A 15,035-nucleotide genomic window follows, 5' to 3' on the forward strand; every position below is an offset into this window, starting at 1 on the left:
CCACAGATTCTTCTTACCCCTCTCCCTAAAAACAGTTTGGCAGAAGATACTTTTAATAACATTTTCTTATTTTTAAAAAAATACAGTGACAAGCCCTCCATCTGTCCATCACCTTGCCTTGCCCTGGGGCTATGGCAGCCACAGGGGTGGGGAAGCTAAGTGCTGTTGGCCTGCTCCTGTTCAAACAGAGCCATGGCAAGCTGGGTACGGCCTCCCAGCCCCTCCAGATTGCTGAGGCGACAGCGGTGGTACAGTTCCTCACTGAGCCGGGGGCTACAGTCCCGCAGGGAGAACTTCTGCACCAGCCCTGGCTCTACGGCTCGAAAGAGGTGGAGCCCTGAGAACCGGAGGAAAACATCCATCACCTCCAGCCCCTCCAGGGCTTCCTCCTCTTCCTGGCCTGCCAGTTCACTAGCCAGCCGGGCACGGGCTGCCAGGTAGTCAGCGTTGTAGAAGCAGCCCTCTGCCGATGCCTGCCGGTCAAATCTGCCCCCAACGGGAGCCCCCCGAGAAGGGTCCACACCAGGGGATGGGGGATCTGGGCCAGCCCCAGGTCCCCCTGGGGGGGATCTCTGTGGTGACAGAACAGGGTTGAACTCTTGAAAATGGACTGGAAAGAAGGCCTGCCAGCCAGAGATGGCATTCATACGGCAGCGGTTGAGGACTTCCGACCCAGGTCTCGTCCACACGGTGGTAAGGAAGAAGAGTGTGTCCACCGGGTGTTTCTTGGAGATGACATCCATGAGTCGCACCTGGGAAGGGGCCTCTGCTCGCACAGCAAGCCAGGCCAACCTCGCCCCAGGGTACCGTCGTTCTAACTCAGCGGCTGCAGCCTTCACCCCAAGAAATGGGTCAGGGCCTCCGCGGCCTTCCCGGGGCCCATATACCAACAACAGGGTGAGCAATGCATGTTCTCGAGGCTCCAGAACACTGGCAGCAAAGGCCTCAAGAAAAGCCAGGGCGGCCGGAGCTTCAGCCACCAGGAGCGGCAGCACCAGCTGCACCCGGGTAGCCTCAGTGACATAGGGCATAGGCAGGATTTCCACCCTGCTCAGTGGCCGCAGGAGGCTGACTCTGCGGGCCACTGAGCGTCGATGGCCTCGCTGAGTGACAGCTTCCAGAAGCAAGTCGAGGGTGTACTCCATGCCCCTCGCGGGGTCAAAGCGCCTGTAGCCATTGAGCAGTCGCTGCTTCTGAAAGCGCAGGCGCGGCTGATAGCGCCGATTGAGCTGCTCCAGAGCAGTGTCCACAGCATCGCCTACATCTGCCCTGCTAGCCCCCTGCAGCGGGCATTTGGGAGCCCCATCTGTACAGGCGAAGGTGTGCTGCTCTGTGAAGTAGTCCCAGCCCAGCACCTCGAAGCGAGAGTGTGGAGTGAAAGGGGCTGGGAGCCCAACAGGCCAGCTCAGCCCTGCCTCTCCCTCAGGAGTCAGCACCGTCAGGTTCCGGATCTGAGCCTAGGTTGGAGGGAATGCACTCAACATTAGCGCTGGTTTTAAGATCCCACCCGACTCCAGATGCCCAGGCTCTGAGGTTCCAACAGCAGTCTCCTGGCTAAACACCTAGTCCCTCGAATGTAACAGAACTCATCTAAAGTGCAGAAAGGATGAGCAATACCCACCTTCCACAGCTGCTGCCAGGGGGATCGTGTGCTCCACAGAGCAAGTGGGTCTCAACACTTTCACTCCCATGGCCACAGGACTCACATCCTCTTCACGACCAGACCTTTGCTCCTACCTGTACCCCAGCTCTGGAGACACACACTACAGAATTCCCCTCTTTTACTTTTTAACCCTTTAGGACAATTCTAGAAGCTTGGGATTTTGTGGGTTGCTGTCTCAGAGGAGAGCAGTGCTGTAGAGGCATTTAAGAAAGCTCCTGGGAGTTTACCTACACATTTAGTGGCACCTGAGTCAGCCCAGGGCTTACTTTACAATGTCTTGGAGCCTAGTGTCCCTTGTCCCTCTGGTCATTTTAAATTTAGGAAGTTAGTCTCTTTTTACCTACTAGCCCAGCCCCCAGCTCAGCTGCCTCCTCCCTAAGCATCTAGTCATTGCCCTCAGGCACAGCTCACTGCGTCGGCTCACTGAATCTCACTGCATCAGCTCACTGCAATCTCACCTGCATCTCACTGCATCAGCTCACCTGCAGCTCACTGCAACACACTGCACTGGCTCACTGCCATCTCACCTGCATCTCACTGCATCAGCTCACCTGCAGCTCACTGTAACACACTGCATCAGCTCACTGCAGCACACTGCATCAGCTCACCTGCAGTTGCTCTATCTCGTTGTAAGCCCGCTCCAACTCCAGGGCACTGAAGCGTTTATGGAGGCGGTACATGAGGGTACCCTCGGAGACAGGGTGAACGGTGAAGGCGCTCAGGAACGCAGAGCTCCCCTCCTTCTCAGGGTCCCTATTCTTGGCCAGTTCGAAGGAGCGATACTGTTGTCCCTAGAGGGACCAATTAGACAATCAACGCTGTACACATAAGCTATTGCTCCCCAAAGCTCCCTCAGCCCTCCTTAGCATTCACACCATCCCTGCTGCTGCTTTAGGATGGACATAAATGCAGTGGCTCCCCCACCTCCACTCCCACTTCCAATGCCTACATTTGGAAATGAGAAAGCAAATAGGCAACTAAGGACATCCTCTTCCCCCAAGAGCCCCATTACTCAATGAGGATACAGTCATAGAACCTCCCAGAAGGTAGGTATAAAAGATGGCCTGCCTCTGGGGCAGCAGAGGGACCTCTGGACTTTCCACTTTGGGAGTGGCCAACTCTAGAACATTTTCACACTGTCCTTAACTGTGATGTGCACTGAATGTGAAATGGGGTGGTGGTGGGGAAGTGATTTCTGGCTTTGCGGTCCCTAAGGATATGCGCATTTGATGGCCCCAGCGCTGTAAGGGAGAACTGAAGGGGCAGGCTGGCGGCTGGGAAGGACAAAAGGATGGTCTCAAGAATTCAGTTTGGACAGCCATCATTCAGTCACTGCCAACCATTGGGGGACTGGGATTGCCTTGAAGGGGCTGTCACCTGGTGCTGTGAGACACAGCCGATGCCCAGAGTGTCGATGAGGCAGCGGCCAAGCCATTCATCAGGCCGAGCACTGAGAATGTCCCCTCGGCAGCCATCTAGATGTGGCCGCAAGCGCAACAGGAGACTCCGTGACAGCAAGTAGCCAAAGCCCCCATGGCAGTACCGGGCCTGCTCGCCTGCACCAATGAATTCCTCTGCACGGCCCAAGTACAGGTCCTGGTTGATGCTAAGGTGGCCAGCAAGAGCTGCCAGTCGGGGGGCCTGCACGTAAGTGTCATCCTGCATGATGAAGAACCAGTCATAGTCAGCCCCAAAGTGTGTGTGAAGGTAGCGCAGGGTCTCTGACATGAGCCAGGCAGGCCGCTCATCTCCATGAGACACCACCTGCATCCCTGCAGGAGCCCGGGCCCCTCGCTGCCCTGTGAAGTAGAGTAATCGAGGGAAGTGATGTGCCGCTGTACGGTTAACAGCGACGGCCAGGGTGGACAGTGTGGCGCGAGAAGTCAGGACAGCTACCAGCAAGCGCTCACGAGAGCCCAGCTCTGTCTGAATATAGCGAGTCCTGTGGAGAGATCAGAAGATAAGGGGTCAACTCCTGAGTCACTAAGGGAGCATTCACCAGCTGGCCCAGCACATACATCCCTAGGAATGAAAGGGCTGGGATTAGAAAGGGGAGAGTATCCCTTCCTCATCACTACTAACTAGCTCCCCATGTGAGTGCCCACTGTGTAGGAGATGCTACACTAGGGGTAGGTGAGGCAGCGTCTGCTCAGGTCTATTCAGTGGGTCAGTGCAGGTACAGTTCTGTTCCGGAACAGTGGACATTAACACCAATGGGTGAGACTCTCAGCCTTGGGGAGGAGAAAATAGGAACAAACCAAGATAGGAAACAAGTGCTTCTAGGAAAGTAGCTCTGAGTCGCAATGCAAAGCCAGCAGCAGGCAGCTCAAGAATGAGGATCAGTGCTGGGGACTGTGCACCTATCACCCTCACCTGAGCACCTTCTTGTAGGGCTTGTTAGGATCCCTGTAGTAGGGGACAATCCTGGGTTTGAAGTCTTCATCACTTTGGTCCAGTCCAGTTTTTGAGTCTGGATTCTGTGGCCCTCCTGGCTTCCCCACAGTCTCTACACAGGGATCTTCTCCTTCACCCTGGATCCAGGAAACCCGCAGAAGGCTCAGGCTGCATCCCAGAGACAGCCCCAGGATGAGGGGGAGTGCTGGTCGCAGCAGAGCCAACAGCGAGCTCAGTCTCATGGTGGCAGGCCCTGACATAGAATGCCCCAGGGCACAGTCTCAAGGAACACTAGGTTAATGGGCACCAGACCAGCAGTAGCTCCACAGTTTTAAACAGGGAACCTGAGGCCAATGAGGTCAGCAACAGAGAAAGGAACAAAGTGTGCTGGCTTCCAGGTCCAGCATCCCACAAAGACTTGCCAACTCCCTATGCCTGGTCTTCAGTGGCCACGGTGCTGATCTATCCCTCAACAAAATACTAACGTCTATGTGAACAATGCCACTCACTACCAGGACTGCAGCCTGTAGTCCAGTAGAAAGAGGAAAGAGAGCACAACGCTGCCAAACCTAACCCAGAAGGGGTTACATTCATCTGAAGCATGGCCTGATCTGAAAGTCAGCAGCACCTGATCAGCAGGGGTTAGGGGAAAGTGCATGCAGCATACAAACGACAGTCCAACCAAAGGGCCCCACCTCAGCCACCCTGCTCTGTCCTGTAGGGATCATGGTCCACCATGTCTGTTCAGGCGCAAGAAGGACTCTGGACCTACTGCCGAAGGCTAGCACTAGAGAAGGGGTCAAAGTCTCCTTCCACCCTGCTCCCGAGTGTCACAGAAACCCATAGGTTCTAGTAACCCCCTCCTTGTCACGGAAGACCACTAGCCATGCAAGGTGAACACCCATGTGCCCACCCAAAGGAGGTGGACAGCCACAGTGACTCAGCACAGCTGGCCTCTCAGAGGAGCGCAATGGCTGACGGAGCCATCTTGCAGACCATCCCACTCAGCTGTCCACCTTCCTGAGAGCAGCAAGAGACAAATTATAGGCACTCTTGATGCAGTTAGAGGTTATCAAATAAAGCAACCCGGGAGACAGCAGCAGTTAAGAGAAACGCTGGGGTCTGGGAAGGCCAACAGAGGCTCACCACCTTCCTTCCAACAGGACCTCCGCCTGCACCAGCCAGTGCCCTACTAGGTCCCTTGGCAACCACAGCCCCGTGCCAACCCTCGGAAGAAGCCCCAAAGCGAATCCTAGCCGGTCGTCTGAAGTCAGAAACGAATCGCCTACGTCCCCAGACTGCAGAAGAGGCCCGGCGTCCAGCTGGTTTGCTCTGCGAGCCTCGGCGGCGGAAAGCAGGATCAAGCGGGTGCTCAGTCCGATAAGGCCGACAGGGACACCCGACCCCCACGGCAGGCCAGGGCGAAGATGGGGCCGCCTCGCGAGTGACGAGACCAAGAGCCCACCCCGTTGCGGGCCGAGGAGCTCAGCTCACAGCCGCTGCCACCTCACAGCCTAGCCTTTCCAGGGCTTCCTCTTCCGCTGCCTGTCAGTCACCCGTCTCTATGGTGACCACATCCGGCCCCTCGCTCCCGCCTCGCGCTCTCTATGGTTGCGGCTGCACGACTCTAATCAGAGGTTGTGGTTCCTAAAACCAAGGCGAGTGAACCCCGACTGGACCAGAGATGATCTCTCACTTCAGCTCAACCCAGTTAGCTCTAAAGAAAAATGACTTGGGCTAGCCTAAAACTCTCTGTAGCTCTAAGGCAGTGAGAATGGCTGTAGACAGGCCGTAGACACTAACACAATGCGGTAAGTCTCAAAGCTGGCAAGTACGGAATTAAAAATCAGTCAGATAAACTCACCATTTGAAGGTGCTTGCCACCAAGACCTGAGTTCCATGCCTGGTGAAAGGAGAAAACTGAATCTATCAAGTTGTCCTCTGACATCCACATGATTTTGCCCTCTTGTGCACGTGTACACACACACACACACACACACACACACACACACACACACACACACACACACACACACACACCCCAAAACAGGAAGAATTAAATTAGATTGGGATGTGGACGTGCTGAGATCCCAAGTTTCAGCAAGATTTATCCAGACATAAAGCAGAGTTTTCCAGGCAAAGGAGGGAGTTGCAGGAAGGGCCTAAGAGGGAGATTGACTAAGGCCAGGACAGCTAGAGCCAACAGCAGACCAGCCCAGCATGAGCTAGCAGGAAAAAATGGCAGCGGGCTCCCAAGAAGGACAGTGCCACACCTAGAGGGCAACTTAGAAATATACAGGGACAATGTTGTTGTCAAATGATACCGGAGTATGTGTGCATGTGTGATGTTTTGTACATCATAAGAAGGTGCCTCGTATGAAAGCTGTCCTGGCCATGCGGTGGTGGTGCACACCTTCAGTCCCAGCACTCGGGAGGCAGAGGCAGGCAGATCTCTGAGTTCGAGGCCAGCTGATCTACAAAGTGAGTTCCAGGACAGTCAGGGCTGTTACACAGAGAAACTCTGTCCTGAACCCCACCCCACCCCAAAGAGAACCAATTCTGCAGAATTTGTAGTATACAGTGTTCTTCCTGCATATCAGAAGAGGACACCAGATCTCATTATAGATGGTTGAGAGTACCATGTGGTTGCTGGGACTTGAACTCAGGACCTCTGAAAGAGTAGTCAGTGCTCTTAACCTCTGAGCCATCACTCTAGCCCTGCATCTGCTAAATTCTTTAAGATTTATTTTTATTTTATGTGCAAGGTTGTTGTTGGGTTTTGTTTTTTTCTGCATGTGTCTGTACCACGTGTCCAGGAATAGAGGAGACCAGACGAGGACATCACATCATTTAGAACTGGAGTTATAGATGCTGCATACAGCCAAGTGGGTGCTGGGAGCAGAACCTGGGTCCTCTGGAAGAGCAGCAAGTACTCTTAACCACAGAACCATCTCTCCAGTCCTGTGCTAAATTCTTAAGAAACAACTCACATGGATGGAAGATTGTTAGGTTTGAAATATACTAAGTTATCATTCTGGGAGCTTTATCACTTATAGAGATGCATGTCAGTGTTCAGAATGCATTTGTGTTGTCATGTTCACAATATTCTCTCTCCATTTTTGAGCATAGTGAAATATCTTATTATACAATGTTTTCTTTTACTTCTTTTTCTTTTATGGTCAAGAAACTATAATTTTATAGTTTTATTTTGACACCAAGTCTAACCTTATGACATGACCTTGAACTCATAGAGATGGACTTGCCCCTGCCTCTTCAGTGCTAGGACCGCAATCATGAACCATACCTGGCTATTGCCACAATCATTAAAAGTAAAAGGAACAGAAGAATTAACTTTAATGTTTTATTGTATTAGATATGTCTTAGGGTTTTTATTGCTGTGAAGAGACACCATGACCACAGCCATTCTTATATTTTAGAGGTTTTATCCCTTATCATTGTGGTAGGGAGCAGGGCAGTGTGCAGGCAGACATGGTGCTAGAGCTGAGAGTGCTACATCGTGCAGGTAACAGGAAGGCAACTGAGATACTGGGCGGTATCCTGAGCATAGGAAACCTCAAAGCCCGCCCTCACAATGATATACTTCCTCCAAAAAGACCATACCAACTCCAACAAAACCACACCTCCTAATAGTGCCACTCCCTATGAGATTATGGGGCCAACCACATTCAAACTATTACAAGATATAACGAAAATGTCAGTTTAATGTGTAATCAATATGAAAGGATATTGAAGTGATATTCTACATTTTTCCATATGCCAACTTTGAAATCCTACCAATGTTTTGTTTCCTTGAGACAAGGTCTTGCTATGTAGACCAGGCTGGTTTTGAAATCACAGCCATCTTCCTCCCTGAGTCTCATAAGTGCTGGGATCACTAGTTTGTACCACCATAGTGAGCTCAATTTATAAGCTGTCTTAATTCTGATTAGCTGTATTTCAGGGCCCTTGTGTAACCAGAGACTGCTCATTTGTCTCCCAGCTGACCAGATCCAAATAATCACACAGAAACTATATTAATTACAACACTGTTTGGCCAATGTGTCTCAGGCACATTTTTAGCTAGCTCTAACATCTTCTATCCATTTCTATCAATCTATGTATTATCATAAGGTTGTGGCCTACCGGTAGGTTTCCTTCGGCAGCTACATGGCATCCCTTTGACTCCTCTCTCTCTCTCTCTCTCTCTCTCTCTCTCTCTCTCTCTCTGTTCTGATTTACCACCTGGTTTTACTCGGCTAAGCCACTGGCCCAAACAGCTTTATTCATCAACCAATAAAAGCAACACATATGCAGAAGGACATCCCAATCATACCTTGCATCTCCTATATTAGTTACTTTTCCTGTTTCTGGGCCTGGAGAGATGGCTCAGCAATTAAAGGCTAGGCTCACAACTTTTCCTGTTGCTTTGTTAAAATACTCAGAGCAAAAGCGACATGGGTAGAAAAGTTTTACTTTGGTTCATTGTTCCAGGGTACAGTCTACTATGATAGCTGGGGCTTCAGGCAGCTCTTACATTGCATGTGCAGTCAGGAAGCAGAGGGAGTTGAATCCAGGTATTCACCCAGTCTTCTCCTAATCCTGCAGTTCAGGACCCAAGCTCAAGGAACATTGCCACCTACTTCCCACATCAGTAAGCCTACCCAAAACAATCCCTCACAGTATGTCTGTCTTGTAAGTTATTCTAGATTCTATCAAGTTGATAATACTAAGATATTGGGCACTATAGTTCCAGACCCTTCTTAGTTACTAACTTCTTAGGCAATACTGGATGAGACAGTTCCTTCCTCAGGTCTTGGTTTCTTCATATTTTTCTATTAGATTTTTTATATTTTTAGACTCACTATGTGGCCCAGGCTGGCCTTGAATGTTCTAGTTTGCTTTCTGTTGCTGTGATAAGACACTATGACCAAAGTAACTTGGGAGAGGAAAGACTTTATTTGGATTATAGGTCAAAGTCTATCATCAGAGGAAGCCAAGGCAGGAACCTGCAGGCAGGAGCTGATGCAGGGGTCATGGAGGAAGGCTGCTTACTGGATTGCTCCAGTGGCTTGCTCAGCTTGCTTTATTATACAACTTAGGATCACCTGCCTAGGGATGGTCCTGCCCACAGTGGACTGGGAGTTCCTAAATCAATCACTAATCAAGAAAATGCCCCACAGGCTTGCCTACAAGCCAATATGATGGAGGCATTTTCTTGCTTGAGGCTTCATCTTTCCAGATGACCACAGCTTGTGTCAAGCTGACAAAAAACTAACCAGGCAGGACAAATGTGAAGCAATAATCAGTTCTTGCTACACTGAGGGTTTCTGTGACTCTTTCATAGTCAGCCTTCATTTCTTCTCTCATGCCCAGCACTTTTCCATGCACAGGATTTTAACTCTGCGTGGGAATACCCAAATATCCAAGTAGTTAGCCAGTTTTCTAAGATACTAACTGTGCTGAAGAAGACTCTGCTTAGCAACTGTTTACTCATAGGATATCACAATTGTGATTGGCTATACTGACAGTACCTGATGGTAGAAAACCACAAGATTCTGGCCTTAGATTCTTGTGCTGGCTCTAAGCAGCCGTAGGTTTTGGGGTTTTTTGTTTGCTTGTTTGTTTGTATTTATTTATTAATTATGTATACAATAGTCTGTCTGTATGTCTGCAGCCCAGAAGAGGGCACCAGACCTCATTACAGATGGTTTTGAGCCACCATGTGGTTGCCGGGAATTGAACTCAGGACCTTTGGAAGAGCAGGCAATGCTCTTAACCACTGAGCCATCTCTCCAGCCCCTTGTTTGTTTGTTTTTGTCTGTTGATTAGTTTTTCCTTCTCTTCTTTCTTTATTTTTTATTTATTTATTTTTGGTTTTTTGAGAGACCCCTGGCTGTCCTGGAACTAGCTCTTGTAGACCAGTCTTGCCTTGTCTGTAGTGGTTCACAAGTCACTTCTTTCAAGTGAGCCTGCCCCCTTTGTCTGCAGGGGTTCACACAAGTCACCTTTTTCAAGGCACTTAGCACCTGGGTGTCATGGTCTGCTTATCTTTCAAAGGTTCTTTCTTCCTAGCTCAGGGAATAGTGGCAAGAGCTAACAGGTGAGGTCACAGCCCAGCAAAGGGAATCAATACCAGAGTGAAGGGAGAGCCAGCAAAATGCAAGAGAACTTTTGCCAGCTACTTGTCTGACACAGTGGAATATATAAAGAACTGAAATAATTAAACATTAAAGAAACAAACAGTTTTATCAACAAATGGGCAAGTGAACCCAATGGACAGCTCTAAAAAGAAGTAGAAATGCCCAATAAATACATGGAAAAAATGTTCAACTTCTTTAGCCACCAGGGAAATGCAAACCAAACCACACTGAGATTCTTTCTCACCCTTGAGTAGTAACTACCATCAGGGAAACAAAAATAGTCTATAGAGTCAGTTCCAAGACAACTAGGGCTACACAGAGAGACCTTGTCTCAAAAAGCAAACAAACAAAGACGAGGAAGAGGAGGAGGAGGAGGAGGAAGAGGAGGAATGAAAACAAAAATAATTCTGGGTGGTGGTGCACACCTTTAATCCCAGAACTCAGGAGGAAGAGGCAGAGGGATCACTGTGAGTTCAAGGCCAGCCTGGTGTACAAACAAGTTCCAGGACAGCCAGGACTATGTAAAGAAACCACGTCCTGAAAAATCCAAAAAAGGAGAGAGAGAAATAATGCAGTTGAAGAAGGGGTGAGATATGGGACAACACCTTTGTACGCTACATAGTGTTGGTAGGAATGTAATTAGCCCAGCCACTGGGAAATCAGCATGGAAGTTCCTCAAAGATCTGAACACAGAACTACCACATGATCTTAGCAGATCACCCTGGGCATAGATCTAAATGACTCAAAGGAAGTCCCCATGCAGTTGCTGCATACCTAGGTTACAGAATTATCCACAGTAGCCAATCTATGGAATCTGCCTGTCAGTGTCTGTCTTACCAGTGGTCAAATAGATAAATAAAATGGAATCTATTCCCACAATGGAGTATTTATTACTCAGCCTTAAAGAAGAATGGAATTACGTTATTTGTAAGAAAATGGATGGAGGCAAGCAGCGGTGGCGCACGCCTTTAATTCCAGTGCTTGGGAGGCAGAGGCAGGGGGATCTCTGAGAGTTTGAGGCCAGCCTGGTCTACAAGAGCTAGTTCCAGGACAAGCTTTAAAACCATAGCAAAACCCTGTCTCAAAAAATTAACTAATAAATAAATAAATAGAAAACAGAAAAAGAAAATGGGTGGAACTGGAGAAAATGTTAAGCAAAAATAAGTTAGACTTAGACAGATATTGAATGTTTTCTCATGTATTAAAATCTAAATTTAAAAACAGAGGAGGGCAAAGACTGGAGAGATGGCTCAGAGGTTAAGAGCACTGGCTGCTCTTCCAGAGGTCCTGAGTTCAATTCCTGGCAACCACAAAGTGGCTCACAACCATCCATAATGAGATCTTGTGCCCTATTCTGGCATGAAGACAGACATGCATGCAGAATACTGTATACGTAATAAATAAATAAACATTAAAAATAATGTAAATTTTAAAAAAGGGAGAGAGGAGGGCTAGAGATAACTCAGTTAATAGAGGGATTGTGTAGTAAGCACGCAACCCTGGGTTTGATCCCCAGTACATATAAATGTGGGCATGGTGGCACATGCCCATATCCCTAGCACTCAGGAGGTACAGGAGAATCACAAGTTCGAGGTCATCCTGAGCTAACAGAGAGTTTAAGGTTTAGGCTACATGAGACCCTGAAAAACATCTTGGTAACACAGGCTCATAATTTTAGTCATCTCGTCTACTTTGGAGGTTGAGGTACAAGAATCATCACCAGCTGTGTGTGTATGTGGGTGTGCACGCTCTGGGATTGAAGCTCAGTGGTAGACATATGTGAAACTTGCACAAGCCCTCAGTTCAATCCTTAGCATGACACAAAACATACAAGTGAACAAAAGAGCATGAAGGTAGAAGGGGCCAAGAGTTAGGACTAGGAAAAGTAATAAACATGAATGACGGCATATGCTATATACATGTGAAAATTGACAATACAACTCTCCTTGGACTGTCGATGTAGGCTTTGAGTAAGGCTCCTTAAGAGCTTCCTCAGGAGTCAAGGGATAACTTCTACATACTGAAGCTCCATGTGAGTTTACTTCGTAATGAGAAAGGCTGGCATAGAGAATGGCTCAGCAACCTCTGGCTCCACTTAGTTTGGACCATTCCTTCTTTTCACAATTTATTTGGCAACCTGGAACCCCCACCTGCCTGTGCTATGCACACAGTCCTCTCTCCCAGCAGTGCACAGCATCCTGCTGGAAATCTGGAAACCCCATCTGTATCAGCCTGTAGGTCTACCAACTTTAAACAATAGAAACAAGTTACTTCCCTTAGGGATCCCTAGATAATGCCCCATTTCTACTCAGACATGTGCTGTAACTCATCCTAAAAACAAGAGGGATGGGATAATCTGACCTAAGCTGGGTTTGGGTGCATGGGCAATACAAGAAACTGTGTCCTTTGAAGTTTTAGGGAGAATCCTCTATTATCATTTTATGCCTACATGCAATTGGGATAGTACATAATTAAAATCAGATGCATGGGTCTGGGGAGATGGCTCAGCATTTAAAAGCACTTGCTGAACAAGCATTGGCACCCAAGTTCAAAGCCCCAGAACTCATACAAAAAGGCAGGCATGGTTGAATATGTCTGTAACCCCGGTGCTATGGAGGGTGGTGGTGTAAGAGATTTGTACACTGTGTGAAGATATATTGCTGTGACTGGTGTAATAAAAAGCTGAACAGCCAATAGCTAGGCAGGAGGTGTAGGCGGGACTTCTGGGCAGAGAGAGGAAGTAGGAGGAAGAACTGAGCATCCAAGAGGAGACATGGAGGAAGCGGGGCGGGCAGTACGCGACAGAATGGAGATTAATAGAAATGGTTAATTTAAGTTGTAGGAGCTAGTTAAAAACAAGTCTAAGCTAAGACCAAGCTTTCATAATTAGTAAGTCTCCATGTCATTGTTTGTGGGTTGGCAGCCCAAAGAAAAATCCTACCACAGGGTAATGTGGAGATAGGATCCATAGGGCTTGTTGGCTGCATCCTCCTCTAGGCTCAGTGACTCTGTCTCAAGGGAATAAGGCAGAGAGTGACAGTGCAGGACACCTGACATCTTCCTCTGGCCTCCATACACACATGTGAGCATATACCACACACACAAATAAAAAAATTTTAACTGGCTAGTAAGATAGCTTAGCAGGTAAAAAGATCTCTTGCCACCAAAGCTTGATGATTTGAGTTTGATCTTGGGAGTCCACGGTGGAAGGAGAGAATCAATTCAGAATGTTGGCTTCTGACATCAGGTGTGCATGTGGTATACACACAATAATAAACAAATAAAAATGTAAAGATCAGAAGCATCATGGGAAAGGTCATGAGTCATGAGCAAAAGCTTACGTAACTCAAACCTGTCTGTCAAAACAGAGAACCACTCATATCCACTAGTCAGTGAGCAGCCCCTTTCCCTTAGACTGCATAAAAGGAAGCCCCGAACAGTCATCAGGGCCCTTGAGCGCATCCTCACTCATGTGCCCTGTGCTCAAGAGTGACAGTACGTACATTCCTGATCTGTACTATTACTCGGCCTTTGAATAAAGTTTTCTTGCTACTTTGAAAGCTGCATATGCCCATTTCAATGTGTAAGATGTCAATAGCACTACTCGGCTGGTAGAGGTTATACAGGGAACATGGTCAGTGGTGTTTAAGTGGCATATCTGAACTGTAAGCACTAGCAGACCATCAAGGAGGAAAACTGTTTCTATGATGCGGAAGAGGTGGGTCGAGCTTTCTGAACTCTATTGCTATAGAGATCTTACTCTGACCTCCCCTTCCCAGTCACTGTCCTCTCTGCTTAATCAGTTGCAATGAGGCACAGAAGGTAGTAACAACAGAGTACGATGAGGCCATCCTCAAAGGCAGAAGTGGACAATGGACTGAAAAAGGAGCATTGTAAAGGAAAAACATTTCTCAAGGGTTAGGCGGGTTAGTTTCGGGAACAGCATCCGGAGCAGCATTTTCCTGTCCAGGTGATTGACAAGCCCATTTGGATCTGCTGTGTGTGTGTGTGTGTGTGTGTGTGTGTGTGTGTGTGTGCCCCCGCGCCTTCTTGTCACCATATTTACATGTGTGCAGATGCCTGCAGAGGGCACCAGATTTCTGAGGACTATTTTCACAGGCAAGTCACCTGGTGTGGGTGCTAGGAATCAAAACACGCACCTCTGCGAAATGCTCTTAACATCTCTCCAGTCTTGGATGAACTTTTGTTTGTTTGTTTGTTTGTTTTTGGAGACAGGGTTTCCCTGTGTAGCTCTGAAGCCTGTCCTGGAACCCACTCTGTAGACCAGGCTGACCTGGAACTCACAGAGCTCAGCCTGAGGTCTAGTCTTTAAAACACAAACAATGTAACAGCAGATTAAAAAGAATTAAAGGGGGAAGTCTATACAAAATAGCCTTTACCAGGACAAACCAGGCTTCCCTTAGTGGGTCTCAACAAAGCTTTGCCTTCACCTTCTTCCTTTTCTAATCTTTATAATCCTTTGAAATCTTGGGTGATGCTTTCTTTCTCAAAATTAGTGTGCTATCAAAGACACAGGAAGCAGGATCGGAAGCTGCTTCTGATGTCCATCCTCGTTGACCTTCAAGCCTAATTTCTATTTAGCTTGGGGAAATGGTAACTGTAGAGGGAGAAGCTCACTTTCTGAGAGTGCACTCAACGGAAGTAACAGTTTCTTTTGTTTCCTTTGGTGTCAAAGAGCCTGGAGTGGTAACAAGGGTCAAAAAAAAAAAATTAGTTACATTGTTTTGAGGCCACAGAGTAGAGTTTACAATGTACCTAACATTGAGTCTGTTAGAAATTTTAGACAGTGAATGTTTCATTTCAAAGGAAATGGAACA

At 48.1% G+C, this 15,035-nt stretch overlaps 1 protein-coding gene across 1 annotated transcript; it reads right to left on the bottom strand.

The window, feature by feature from the left end:
• Nucleotides 1-35: 35 nt before the first annotated feature.
• Chpf2 (chondroitin polymerizing factor 2) lies at nt 36-5,606 on the bottom strand. The gene is made up of 4 exons (XM_075955642.1): nt 4,037-5,606; nt 3,041-3,605; nt 2,272-2,454; nt 36-1,457 (listed from the first exon to the last, which is right to left on the bottom strand). The coding sequence occupies exons 1-4, from the start codon at nt 4,315-4,317 to the stop codon at nt 156-158; spliced, it is 2,331 nt and encodes a 776-aa protein (XP_075811757.1). The 5' UTR covers nt 4,318-5,606; the 3' UTR covers nt 36-155.
• Nucleotides 5,607-15,035: the final 9,429 nt, after the last annotated feature.

The sequence above is a fragment of the Microtus pennsylvanicus genome, chromosome 21 (genome assembly GCF_037038515.1).
Source record: "Microtus pennsylvanicus isolate mMicPen1 chromosome 21, mMicPen1.hap1, whole genome shotgun sequence".
Taxonomy (NCBI): Eukaryota; Metazoa; Chordata; class Mammalia; order Rodentia; family Cricetidae; genus Microtus; species Microtus pennsylvanicus.

Coding starts and splice junctions, on each gene's coding strand:
- Chpf2 (XM_075955642.1), bottom strand. CDS start 4,317: ATGTCAGGGCCTGCCACCATGAGACTGAGCTCGCTGTTGGCTCTGCTG. Junction 3,606..4,036: donor CCCTACAAGAAGGTGCTCAG/GTGAGGGTGATA, acceptor ATCTCTCCACAG/GACTCGCTATATTCAGACAG. Junction 1,458..2,271: donor ACGAGATAGAGCAACTGCAG/GTGAGCTGATGC, acceptor CCTCCAACCTAG/GCTCAGATCCGGAACCTGAC.